General features: G+C 43.5%; 1 protein-coding gene across 1 annotated transcript in view; it reads left to right on the top strand.

Moving 5' to 3' along the window:
* SPAG9 (sperm associated antigen 9) overlaps positions 1-13834 on the top strand; it is a 2066870-nt gene that overhangs the window by 334565 nt on the left and 1718471 nt on the right. Inside the window, exon 5 of the mRNA XM_078654422.1 lies at positions 1052-1205. Coding sequence (XP_078510548.1) covers positions 1052-1205 — 154 coding nt within the window. The remainder of the gene's footprint in view (positions 1-1051; positions 1206-13834) is intronic.

Here is a 13834-nt window from a genome sequence, read left to right as displayed (position 1 = left end):
CTACAAGTCCAGCAACAGACAGTGCAATGTATACCAAAAGGCCACTAACACTGTAAAACATTAATTGTGTGCCCCAGCTTCCCTCCTGCAGATCAGGGTCAGAGTAGTACACTTGTATCCACAAATATCTTTAGGTAATGGCATTCCTCTTAATTACTTCACCCCGATTTACCTCCATTGTTGTATTGGATAAAAACAGAATTTGCTCCAGTTCACCTGGAGGATGGAGTTATTTCCAAATACTTGTAGGGCATCCACTATCGTGTGTAAATCTGGTCTGCTATCCTTTACACACTATAAAAGGTCAACTGCAAGGAATGAGATTTGAGTAGTGCTCTTCATAGGAACACCCTGGTATAGTTTTACGGTCTTTTTTGTGGTATCTCCTGCATTTTACATGTTGCATGAAAGCACAAGCTTTGACACAGAAAGCGTTTTATGGTGCTGGTGAAAGAGCCTTTTCTTTCCCTCTCAGGTAGATGATGCGCTTAGCTAGACACTTCTCCTGGAGGTCCATAAACCTGCTCCCTGGGCTACTGCAGAGGTCCAAATGGCTGAATCCTGTGGAATGTACATTAGGCCTTGGACGTCATTTCTCTTTACATTCTGATGCATCCCTAATCTTTTAAATTCTGTCAGGAGTTACTGAGTGAAAAGCATTTGAAAAGTAAATCTGCCATTTATCATGATTGAAAACATTAAATTCAGTGTACAGTTATGAGAGTATGTAAGGTGTTTACTTTCTGCTCAGTATTTTGAAATGCTTCTTTGTACTACCTTTTTTTAAGCAATACTTTACAGACAAACTTTAGCAATGCCAACAGCTCTGCATTCATGTTATTGTCAAAACTAATAGGTGTTCTCACCTTTATGGTAGTTAGAAAGGAAGGTGAGCCCTATTGAAAGTTTGAAACTGCTTTTACAACCAGGAAGGACAGCTAAAAACGAGGGTATCAGTGATGTGATGGGTATTTAGCTGAAGAATATAGCAATGTAATGATACATACAACAGTTTTGAACATAATGAAATAATGTTCTCCTTTCATTTCAGGAAAGACCGTCCTGTTTCACTTGGAATCTTTCCATTGCCTGCAGGAAACACATTAATTATTCCTGACACTCCAAAGGAGATAGTAGAAATACATAGATCAGAAACTTGGAAATTTGAAGAACCTGGCAAGTCATGCTTCAACACTAGTCTTAAGGTAAGGAACAAAAAGTTAATGAAGTTTCCAAACATGAAAGCTACCGTAACATAAGCTGTTTATTTGTTCTATCCAACAACACTTCCTTCCTTGGATAAAGTTATATTTCACTTTTGCTGCTGGCCTTCTTATCATCGTTCTTAGGGATTTATTGAAAATGTTGTTTAAGATTGAAAGAAACACGTGGGCAGGAAAACAATTAAACACTCTTGTGCATCCAGAACCACAAAAAATTATTACAATTAGTGCAGTTAAATGTTTTAGTCTGATGATGTTTTACTTGACTTTAAAACAGTAAAATGTTGAAGTTAACACACTATACAATTTTTGATGGATACTTCTTCGTGAAGCATCTCCAGCTTATGAAAAGCCTCATGCGCCAGATTGGATCGAGAGCCTTTTTCCCCAGGAACGGCTCGCCAGGTTTCACCATGCTGCCTCTGCCGTGACTCCACCAACCCCAGATGTAATGACATTAGAGTATACAAGGTGCCAACTGGTGAACTGACGGCAGTTCTCATTTTTATATGCCTCATTGATATAGTCCATAGCTATTCACTGTGCTTCACTAGTGAAATCCTTCTGCAGCTAGGTCATTTGTCTTCTTGTAAGGTTTGGGTGTTCAAACCTTTTCAGACACTCATGACACCTGCATGTAGTGCCTGGTTCTGAACGTGGCCCCTCTGCCTGGAACTGCTGTATATTGATGCACCCGAATTCCATAGAGAGCCGGAGGCCAAGCTATTTTCTGGAATGCACCAAAGCATTCCTATTTCCCTTTCATGTAAGTCTGCCAATAGGGTTTAATCTACCAAAAGGCAATTCAGGTTAAAAAACATTGCCCCAGAAATATTTGAAGAGGACAGTGCTTTTTGCTTGAAAAATTATGTAAATCTTTCAAGACAATAAAGTAGTGGTTTCTTATATTGAAGTTATAATCGCAGATGATGATTTGCTTGAGAAAAGAATACAGTTTTTTTCTGAAAATCTAAAATAGCTTTTTCAAAGAGTAATTTTTCTGAGATAAGAATTGTATGGTGAGGAAAAGGTGAATGATTGATTTCGATGAGGAGTATGGAATACTACAGCAACCAATTACACTCCGCAAACTGCAAACCAAAATGAGATTTACTTGCCACACCAGCTTTATCAATTCAATTCAATATTATTAATAACTTTATTCGGTTATTGAATGAGAATAACAACCATAAAAGTATATTTGTTAACAACTACAGCATAAAAACAAAACAAGAAAAAAGGCAAGTATGTATACGCAATCATCAGTTACACATTAAAAAAGCAATAAGTAATTACAGTGGGGCATGAATTGATTTTCGTAATCTAAAAACTGTTTTAGAAAAGGAAGAGACAGAAGCAATAGTTAAAATATGATCTAATTTCTGGATAGCTAAAAAAGCAGGGCGACACTGGTTAAGACCCATTATGTTCAATAACTGCACAATCCATCTTTTCCTCTGCACAACATAGAACTTACAAAATAGCAGTATGTGCATATCCGATTGATTAGACAATTCATCACATGGACATTTACTAGGCTGCTTAGTCCAATCATTCATTTTCAGGAAACTAAGAAATCTAAATAAATGTTTAATCTAAAAGGAGTCAATAAAAACTTTTCAAAATCTTTCATGTGTAATTTAACATATGGCTGAGTATCGCTAGTGATCATTATAAGTTGGTGCGCGGCCACAGTACTTTTCCTCATCTAGTTCTGGGTTGTCCAATGTGTGTCTAATTCTTCCCTTCTATCTTATTCAACCGCTTGATGTCTCTTGACTTTCCTACACTCTAGCAGTTGCAGTCTCTGACAATACTGTATTCGGCAGCTCCATTATCCGGATCTAACGTCTCCTTTTGGGTGACGCTTTGTGGTAGTTTGTCTTTACAACTGGGTTCTGGACTCCTTGTCCTTCACTGTCATATATTGTTTTTGCAGCCTTTCTGCCGGCTGCTAAGGCTCAAAGGTGAGTCTTTTGCCTCTGGTGGCACAGGCTCACACAGGCCAAGGGTTCAATCCTGCCTATGCTCTGCATCTTCTTCTGCCCCCGGGGGACTTTTTGGACTTAACGATTGAGAGGGTCCCTCCCAGAGTAGTGGTCTGTTCTTTTCTCTCTCTCAGTTTACAATATAGGGTGCCTGGCACTGTCTTTCTATGGTGATGTTTTTTCACCACACCTTGTTTTTTCTTTTTCGGCACACTGTTCCCATATTTTCATAGTTTTTGGTGGTGGCTTCGCATTCTATCTCGGAGAAGTCTTCTGACGAAAACTGATGTTGGCGCGCCGGGGCGGGGCATATATGGCTCTGCTGATGTCATGTCCGTGGACGACGTCAGGGCAGAGCCGTACGGCACCGCCTTCCGGCGCGCTGAGGTGGTGCAGCACAAGATTTTCTGGACCAGTCTTGACGCCTGGGGATATTCTAAGTTAATGAATCTGAATCTACCAGATACATTGTTACCGAAGGTAAGTAACTTGTTCATTAGCACTACTGAAGGAGACACATCTATACCACAGGGGGCAAGCTCTGACAGTGAAGACAGTGGGAAAACTGCTAGGAATGATGGCTTCATGCATTCATTTAGTCCCCAACATTCGCCTACACATGAGACCGTTCCAGGAATGGCTTCAAGAGCCGTGGTCACAGGCAACAGGGAGTTGGAAGGATCTAGTGGTTGTCACACAGACAGTTCATCAAGAGATGGCATGGTGGAGCAAAACAAACATAGCACAGGGCAGACGTTTCACACAACCAACTCCAACAGTGACCATAACAATAGATGCTTCCCTGGTAGGATGGGGAGCGCACATGGAAAAACTCAAAGTGAGAACCTTGTGGACACAACAGCATTCGGTGAAACACATCAATTTCCTGGAGTTAAAAACAGTGTTCCTAGCCTTTCAGAAAGAGCTCTACGGGAAGAAGGTGTTGATACAAACAGACAACCCAACCACCATCTTTTACATAAACAAAGAGGGAGGGATCCAGTCTTTAGCACTCTCAACTCTAGCTCAACAATTGTGGAGATGGGCTATCCCAAAGAGGATAGACATTGTAGCAATACATCTGCCAGTAAAAGACAGTGCAGAAGCAGACAGACTGAGCAGACAAACTTCAGCATCCCACGAGTGGGAATTGAATCAATCAGAAATCCTTATTCAGGAAGTTGGGAACTCCGCAAATCGACCTATTTGCAACTCCCCACACTGCAAAATGCGCTATGGATAGACTGGTCAGGGATATTTGCTTATGCTTTTCCCCATACCACTACTTCACAGGATGATCAGCATTACAGAATCAGCCACATGACATGAATTCTCATAGCACCACAGTGAGCCAGGCAGACTCGGTTCTCACAGATAATGGAGATAACTTAAGGGACAATGCACAGGTTTCCAAGAAGGATGGACCTTTTAACAATTCAAAACAGAAGGGTACTACACCCAGAACCAGAAAGCCTAAGCTTAGCGGCATAGCTCCCGAGGACTTAAATATGCTCACCTCAAACTACCAGAGAGCACAATGGCAGTGCTCAGAGAAGCTAGGAAACCAACAACAAGAAAAAGTTACACAGCTAAATGGAAAAGGTACTCTCAATGGTGACTTAAAGAACAAATTTCAAAAAGATTCACAAAGGAAACAACAGTTCTAAAATACTTAACACATTTACTACACTATAACCTAAGCTACACATCTGTAAGAGTACACTTAGCAGCGATTGTAGCGTATACAGGAGGAGTAACGGGACCGTTTTTTCACATCCCACATAGGTTTCTAGAAGGAGCAAAAAGAATAGCACCTCCAAAAAGGATGCCAGCACCCACAGAGAACCTCAATATAGTGCTCGCACAGCTGATAAAAGCACAATTCGAACCACTACACACAGCAACGCTACAAATACTCACACTAAAAACAGCGTTTTTGGTTGCAATTACATCGCTACCGAGAGTAAGTGAATTGCAAGCACTAACATTACAAGAGCCCCACTTCCAAATACATAATGATAGAATTGTCATGAGAACAGATCCACACTTTATGCCAAAGGTGGTATCAAAGTTCCACAATAACCAAACTATACTCAAGCAAAACAGCATTGCACACTCTTGACGCCAGAAGGGCAGTCATGTACTACATGGAAAAGACCAAGGAATACAGGAAAACAAAACAATTCTTTGTATCTGTTGCCACTAGCTTTCTCGGACGATCAGTGACCAAGAACACCATTGCAAGATTGATTGCACAAACCATACAGTTATTCCACAAACAAGCAGGTCAAACATTACAAGGAGCCCCACGGGCTCATTAACAAGGAAGAAAGGAGCAACAGTCGCTTTTCTAGCAAATACTCCCATTTTAAGATAGTTGCCTTGCTGCAACATGGTCTTCAGTGCACTCCTTCACCAAGCATTATTGTCTGGACATTCAAATGAATAAGGAGGCACAAGTAGGACAAAAGGTCTTACAACATATTTTCACCAACCAGCGGTCATCTTCCACCCAGCCACCACAAAACTAGCAATCGCTACAAAGTTTATGCAAAGCATAGACTTTGAATCCAGATAATATTCACGCTGCAAAACCTACAGTTTCTTACCTGTCGGTGTAGTTTTGCAGCTTGAATAATTTTCTGGATTCAGTAGCGAACCCACCCTCCTCCACCAGGAAGATGAGACAGTTAGAAGGGGAAAAAACAAGAATCCCAAGATGGCGAGCAACAGTGGGAGCTTCCAGAGGAAGCATGTCGACGTCACAGAAGGACACCAAATGGTGGTATGTCAATGCCCACCAACAACGACAAAAAGAAAAAAAAGAAGAAATACTACAATTCCGGATTCAACCACTAGATGGCGGAATAATGCACAGCATGTGAATCCAGAAAATTCTTCAAGCTGCAAAACTACACCGACATCTAAGAAACTATACATTTTTCAAGGTCTTATTCAAACCAACTCCACACTCACAGAAAAGCAGCCAATGCTGTCCTATGGAAGAAAACAGTGTTATCGGTTTAACGGTAAGAATGCACTCTCAAAGCACCCTCAGCGGCACTAGGGTGGCCGGCTGCAGGGTGCTCAGGCCCAATGTTATCCAATGGGGGATAGGGGTCTCCAGTTCTTGGCTGCTCACGGGCTGGCCACAAGGTTTTGGGAGCAAAACTCCTGGACTTAGGCTCAGGGTAAATGGGGATCCGAGTTAGCACACAAGGTGCACCCATAGCGGCACTGAGGCGTCCGGTGCAGGGTGCTGTTTTAGCATTTGGTGCCCTGTTGTTTTCAATGGGAGTTGCCAGTTTTGGATTGTGGCTGCAGGCTCGGTCCAGGAAATCGTCCGGAAGGAACCAAGAGCTGGGCAGGTAAGTTGGATGACTCGGAGACGTAAGTGCACCTTAGGTTCTTTTCTCCAGTGTGCTGGGTGGCTGGATGCAGGGGTGTCTTTTGAGGTCAGATTTCACCTTAGTGGGCACCTCAAGGTTTGGGGGGGGTTCTCCGGGCAGAGACTGCAGATGACGTCGGGTAGTCCTGGAGGGGTCAACACACGGTGGAGTCGGACTCTGGAGCGCAGAGAGACCTCGCTGGGACCGAAGGGCCACTCGAACTCGGGCCGTTGGTAATGGGTGAAGTGGTAGTTCCAGGTGTCGGGTTTCTTTGTCCTCTTCAAACTCTGAGTCTTGCTTTGGAGATTCTTTTGAACAGAGCTGCTTTTCACTGGAGATCCGGTCTTTGTGGAAGGCATTCAGTTCTCCCAGGAGTTCTGGAGGTCGCTGGCTGCAGAACAAGGTGACTTTTGGCACAGGATCTCTGGAAACTGCAGACGGCCGGTAGGACTGAGGCCAAGTCAGTTGCTCTTTGCTGTCCCATCTGCTGGGCGTCTTCTTTTGTCCTTCGTAGGTTGCGGGAATCTGTCCTTGTTCAGGGCTGCCCCCTAAATACTGTATTTAGAGGGCGTTTTAAAGGTCGAAATGCGTCGACGCTCTGGTTACAACACAATCCGTGCAAGGGCTGCAGCCAACGAGTACCCAAAAATTCGACAGTACCTGGCTCCATGCCCATGAATTTGGTTTATCATGGATGTGTAGATTGCTAATGACATAGAGTGTGTGTCTTGGTTATGTATTCTCTTTTCTATGCCATTGAATTGTAAACAAATTCGATCCATTTATTTTTAGTGCCATTTGTAACTGAATGTGTATGGATTATGTCTACTGTTTTTTAACATTATGTTTTTAATGAAATATTTTTAACAATAAATCGATTTATATTTTTCTAATATCATAGGTGTTGAGATTATCTGTGGGTAATATATGGCCAGAACGTCTTGTGCATGTCTTGTGTGGAATGGTATGAGAAGATTGTGGGTTGAATGAGACAGTAACTAAATAACAATACTCCACATGATACAATACTGCCCAAAGGATACTGTTTCTCAATACTGGGGGAGGTGTGACCACCTCCGCCCAGGAAAAGCTTTGTTTCTGGGGTCAGGGAGCAAAGGCTACCACCCCAGGGGTCCAGAAACATGTCTCGTGGTGGCAGGCTGGTGTGTACCAGTCAGGGAAGCCACCAGAGAAGGTTCCTTTTTCAGGGGGCATCTCTAAGATTCCCCCTGAGTGCATTGTATAATAAACCCCACACTGGAATCAGTGTGGATTATTATGCTGAGATGTTTGATACCAAACCTCTCAGAATTCAGTAAAGCCATTATGGTCCTGTGGAGTTCGTAATGACGAACTCCCAGATCATATACTCTTTTAGGGCTGTACTGCACTTACAATGTCTAGGAATGGACTTAGACACTGTAGGGGTACAGTGTTCATGCAACTGTACCTTCACCAGTGGTACAGTGCACCCAGCTAGAGGGGTATCTTACCTATACCATAGGAAGTGGGTTTCAGGCATGGCACATAGGTATATGTGCCATGTCGAGTCTTCACATTTCTCTGCACCAAAACATTCAGCCTGCAATGGTAGTGTGTGTGTGTTAAGGTACAGGACCTCTAAGGGTGGCACGATAAGTGCTGCAACCCTTAGAGGCCGTCCCTGGTCACAGTGCCCTTGGTACGTATGCTGCCATTGACAAGGGACTTACATGTGGCCAGAGAGGCGCTAATTGGGGGTACAAAGGTACAGTGTTTGGGTAAGATCATAGGCCCTGGGAACCTGATTGGCAGGGACCAAGGGCACATCAAGTCAAAAGTGCATCAGAAATCTGGCAAACAGTCTGGGGGTTACTGCAACAGAAACCCAGCTTCCTACACGCACTAATTGCGGTAATACATAAATAAGTGAAGTCAATGACCATTTTTTAATCCTACCGCCCCATTTCACTCCCTAATGTCAAGACCAAATTACTGGTAGCCATGCTGACCTTTAGACTCAAAGCCATTGCATCACTCATTCACTATCACCATAACTATTGCATGCCCCGCAGGTCTACTTGACTGAACCTGAAGTGGCTGTATAACTGGCTTGTTGCTGTACGGTAGGTGGACAACCCCCAGGCTACGGTCTCTACTAATACTGAAAAAGCATTTGAATCCATTCACTGGCTTTACTTGGTGCTAAAACATTTCGGATTTAGGCCCAATTTTGTAGCTGGGTGGCCCTCCTATACAGGGAGCCTCCGGTGGCAGTACGAGTGAAAGGAGAGGCGTCCCAGATTTTCCCACTGGAGCGAGGAACCATATAGGGTTCAGTATTCTCCCTGCCCCCCTTCGCCCTGTTAATGAAGCCCCTGGCAGCCTAGATTAGAACCTCACGCATCCCTAGTGTTGGTGGCACCATGGTGGAATGGGGTAAAAATACAATCTCTCGATACACTAACGTTCCCAAAACCAGGCTGGGCCCCCTCCTTTACATTTTTGGCAGCTTCAGTGATTTCTCTGGCTACAGAATGGTTGTATGACGATGAGAAACGTGTTGTAAAAAACCTAAGCATTGTAAAGAAATGCTTGGTAAAAGTTGTGTGGTTAATGCTTGTGATATGTGTGTTTATGTGTGTGGTTATTTATATATATATATATATATATATATATATATATATATATATATATATAATGTGTTAAAGAGGGGCAGACCCCCCCCGAACCCAACAACTTACCCTAAATGTGTGGTCATGGCATGCGTTGTAAAAACATACACCTGGTAAAAACATGCGTGCTGAAAAATGAATAGGATAGGCACAACGTGGTAAAAACCTCATCGTAAAGCCTGTTTTCTATACATCATAAGCTAGCAAAAATCCTTATTATACCAGGTGGGGAACTGGGACCTGGGGTATGCTGTCGAAGGCTCCCCTGTTGGTGGTGGACAACTAATTCAGTTGCATAGGAATCTTTACCAATGACCCAGAGCAATTTATGAAGGTTAAAGAAAAGTGTTTATTCAGTTTTCAAGTCAATACAAAAATCAACTGTGCACCATAGTATCGTCAAGCAATTACTCACTATAGACATGGTATGTACCGCAGTAGCGAATCTTAGGTGAGGACAGAGAATTGGGGGGGGGGCTCAAAAGAAAAGCATCCATCTATTCACACTTTGTGATGAGAGAGTTATGCATAGCCCTTGGTCAGCAATGTTTTAGAGGTGGTCCCGCTAGTGGTGGAAGGGGTAGGTGAGCGTGCGGGCAGAAACTGCAGCTGCTCAATCAGACCAGCCTCAGAGTCCGGAATCACTGAGGCTGCTTTTCCTCCCTCTGGTGTGGCTGACACCCAGCCGCTACCCTGGGCCGTGCCATTCCTGGCTAATGTTTCCAGCATGTTACCCTAACACTCTAAGTCTCTTTCAGTATGTTGGTCAGTCTGTAATTTCTAGAGCGGACACTCTTCTGCAGCTGCCTACTCCAAATAGTCAGTTCTCCACTTTGGCAGAGTTTGGGGGGTTAGGGTGGCCCAATATATGACTATGCTCCATCGTGCAGGCACTAGGCAATACTGGGCAAACTTACACCTCATTTTTCTCCCCTTTTTGGGAAGAAGCAACAGCCCTAATAAAAAATGTCAGTCTGTGTGGTCCACCGCCACCTTAGTCACTCTGTGCCCTTCCAGTCGTATCCCACCCTAGAACGTTTCAACACTGGCTCAGCTCCATAAAATGTGCTCGAAAAGTTTAATATCTCCTGCATAAAAAGGGCATAATGAGAAACTTTCTGTTGAATTAAACTATTTTTTATGTTCAAATTTTGTTATGAAATGTTAAAAACATTAATGCACACTCTTCTTTAGTGAACAATAAAGGGATGTAACACATTTTTGCAAATCATATGAGCACCCAGCGCCTTTAAAAAAAAAAATGTGTTTATTCAGTTTTCCACCAACAAGAAATACAGAGAAATTACATTGCAGCACAGTTACAGTTTGACACAGACAGTTTCATTTACATATGGGTGGTGGGTGTAGAGTCTAGGCAGGGGGAGCCCAATGTGTACTCTCAACTTCGTGAAACAAGCATTTACAATGCAACGGTCTCGCCTTTGCAAAAGTTAGCGCTTTTGGCATTGTAAATGACAAATGTTTTATTTATGTGTTGGTTTTGGAAACAGATAAATAAATGGCATTGTCATGAGCAGTAGAGAGTGAGTAGTAGAGAGTGAGTAGTAGAGAGAGTAGTAGAGAGTAATAGTGAGTAGTAGAGAGAGTAGTAGTGAGTAGTAGAGAGTGAGTAGAGAGTAGTAAGTGAGTAGTAGAGTGTGTAGTAGAGAGTAGTGAGTGTGTAGTAGAGAGTAGTGAGTGTGTAGTAGAGAGTGTGTAGTAGAGAGTGTGTAGTAGAGAGTGAGCAGTAGAGACTAGTGAGTGTGTAGTAGAGTGGTGAGTGTGTAGTAGAGTGGTGAGTGTGTAGTAGAGTGTGTAGTAGAGTGTGTAGGAGAATGTGTAGTAGGGAGTGTAGTAGAGTGTGTAGTAGAGAGTGTGTAGTAGAGAGTAGTGAGTGTGTAGTAGAGAGTGTGTAATACAGAATGTGAAGTAGAGAGATTGAAGTAGAGAGATTGAAGTAGAGAGATTGAAGTAGAGAGATTGAAGTAGAGAGATTGAGGTAGAGAGATTGAATTAGAGAGATTGAGGTAGAGAGATTGAAGTAGAGAGTGTGGAGTAGAGAGTGTGGAGTAGAGAGTGGAGAGTCTGTAGTAGAGTGTAGTAGAAAGTAGTGAGTGTGTAGTAGAGTAGTAGAGAATGTGTAGTAGAGTAGTAGAGAGTAGTAGAGGGTGTGTAGTAGAGTGTGGAGTAGAGCGTGTGTGTAGCAGAGTGTGTAGTAGAGTGTAGTAGAGTGTGTAGTGTAGAGTGTGTAGTAGAGAGTGTGTAGTAGAGAGTGTGTAATGTAGAGTATGTAATGTAGAGTGTGTAATGTAGAGTGTGTAATGTAGAGTGTGTAATGTAGAGTGTGTAATGTAGAGTGTGTAGTAGAGTGTGTAGTAGAGTGTGTAGTAGAGTGTGTAGTAGAGTGTGTAGTAGAGTGTGTAGTAGAGTGTGTAGTAAGTAGTGACTGTAGTAGATAGTGTGTAGTAGAGAGTGTCTAGTATAGAGTGTGTCGAAGAGAGTAGTGGCTGTAGTAGTGAGTGTGTAGTGAGTGTGTAGTAGAGTGTGTAGTAGAGAGTAGTGACTGTAGTAGAGAGTGTGTAGTAGTGTGTAGTAGAGAGTAGTGACTGTAGTAGAGTGTGTAGTACAGTGTGTAGTAGAGAGTTGTGACTGTAGTAGATAGTGTGTAGTAGAGAGTGTCTAGTATAGAGTGTGTCGAAGAGAGTAGTGGCTGTAGTAGTGAGTGTGTAGTGAGTGTGTAGTAGAGAGTAGTGACTGTAGTAGAGAGTGGGTAGTAGTGTGTAGTAGAGAGTAGTGACTGTAGTAGAGTGTGTAGTACAGTGTGTAGTAGAGAGTAGCGACTGTAGTAGAGAGTGTGTAGTAGAGTGTGTAGTAGAGAGTGTGTAGTAGAGTGTGTAGTAGAGAGTAGAGTGCGTAGCAGAGAGTAGTGACTGTAGTAGAGAGTGTGTAGTAGAGTGTGTAGTAGAGAGTGTGTAGTAGAGTGTAGTAGAGAGTAGAGTGCGTAGCAGAGAGTAGTGACTGTAGTAGAGAGTGTGTAGCAGAATGTGTAGTAGAGAGTAGTGACTGTAGTAGGGAGTGTGTAGTAGAGAGTAGTGACTGTAGTAGAGAGTGTGTAGTAGAGAGTGTGTAGTAGAGAGTGTGCAGTGATTTGAGTTTTACATCAAATTAAAAACGGGAACGGAACAAACTCATCCTATACATTATTGTGGTAGGTGCCCACGCATATAGGGTTAAATGATGCGTTAGATGCCACAGGTCCCACCAACACGCTTCCTTTATGATAGGAGAATGCCCAACATCGCGGAGATTTGCTCTCTGCTCTTCCCGGATATTTGTATTTTCAAATGTATAATGTTATCCTGCTAAACGAAGACGATGCTCAAACTATAAAAGAAGAGGGTTTCACAGATATGTTAGTCCTTCCGGGCAAACGAAATGACCCAAAGAAAGATCAAGTGACAGTTTAGAGCTCCAAGTGAGTCTTAATAAAATCAGTGTCTGGAACGCATAGCATCAAAAAACGAGCGGGGCATCAAACTGCAGTGTCATTCAATCAAAGCTTCAAGGCTTCTGAGCGCTAGCCGAGAATTATTTTTTGTGAAGCACTAATCACTGTGGAAGGTGCCCCTGCTATCCCAGATGTGAGAAGTCAGTCTGATATGAAAATAAGCAGTATTTGGAATGAATGTATTTGGCAGGGGGAAGGTGGGGCGGCGCAAGACCGTACTGACGAGTGAACAGGAGCCATTTTGTACCGAGTGATTCTGCCTGTGTGCATGTAGACAAACCAGGCAGCAGCATGAGCATGTGATTCGGTAAAATAACAAGCATTTACAATGCAATGGTTTTGCCTTTGTTAAAGTTAGAGCTATTGGCATTGCTCTTGACACTCTGAAGCTCCACTCTGCACTCTGAAGCTCCACTCTGCACTCTGAAGCTCCACTCTGAAGCTCCACTCTGAAGCTCCACTCTGAAGCTCCACTCTGAAGCTCCACTCTGAAGCTCCACTCTGAAGCTCCACTCTGAAGCTCCACTCTGAAGCTCCACTCTCCACTCTGAATCTCCACTCTGAATCTCCACTCTCCACTCTGAAGCTCCACTCTGAATCTCCACTCTCCACTCTGAAGCTCCACTCTGAAGCTCCACTCCGAATCTGCACTCTGAATCTGCACTCTGCACTCCGAAGCTCCACTCCGAAGCTCCACTCCGAAGCTCCACTCCGAAGCTCCACTCTGAAGCTCCACTCTGAAGCTCCACTCTGAAGCTCCACTCTGAAGCTCCACTCTGCACTCTGAAGCTCCACTCTGAAGCTCCACTCTGCACTCTGAAGCTCCACTCTGCACTCTGAAGCTCCACTCTGAAGCTCCACTCTGCACTCTGAAGCTCCACTCCGAAGCTCCACTCCGAAGCTCCACTCTGAAGCTCCACTCTGAAGCTCCACTCTGAAGCTCCACTCTGAAGCTCCACTCTGAAGCTCCACTCTGAAGCTCCACTCTGAAGCTGCACTCTGAAGCTCCACTCTGAAGCTCCACTCTGCACTCTGAAGCTCCACTCTGCACTCTGAAGCTCCACTCTGAAGC

The sequence above is a fragment of the Lissotriton helveticus genome, chromosome 7 (genome assembly GCF_964261635.1).
Source record: "Lissotriton helveticus chromosome 7, aLisHel1.1, whole genome shotgun sequence".
In the NCBI taxonomy this organism is placed as follows: domain Eukaryota; kingdom Metazoa; phylum Chordata; class Amphibia; order Caudata; family Salamandridae; genus Lissotriton; species Lissotriton helveticus.
The sequence above is the reverse complement of the archived record's forward strand: the minus strand, read 5'-3'. Positions and strand labels throughout refer to the sequence as shown.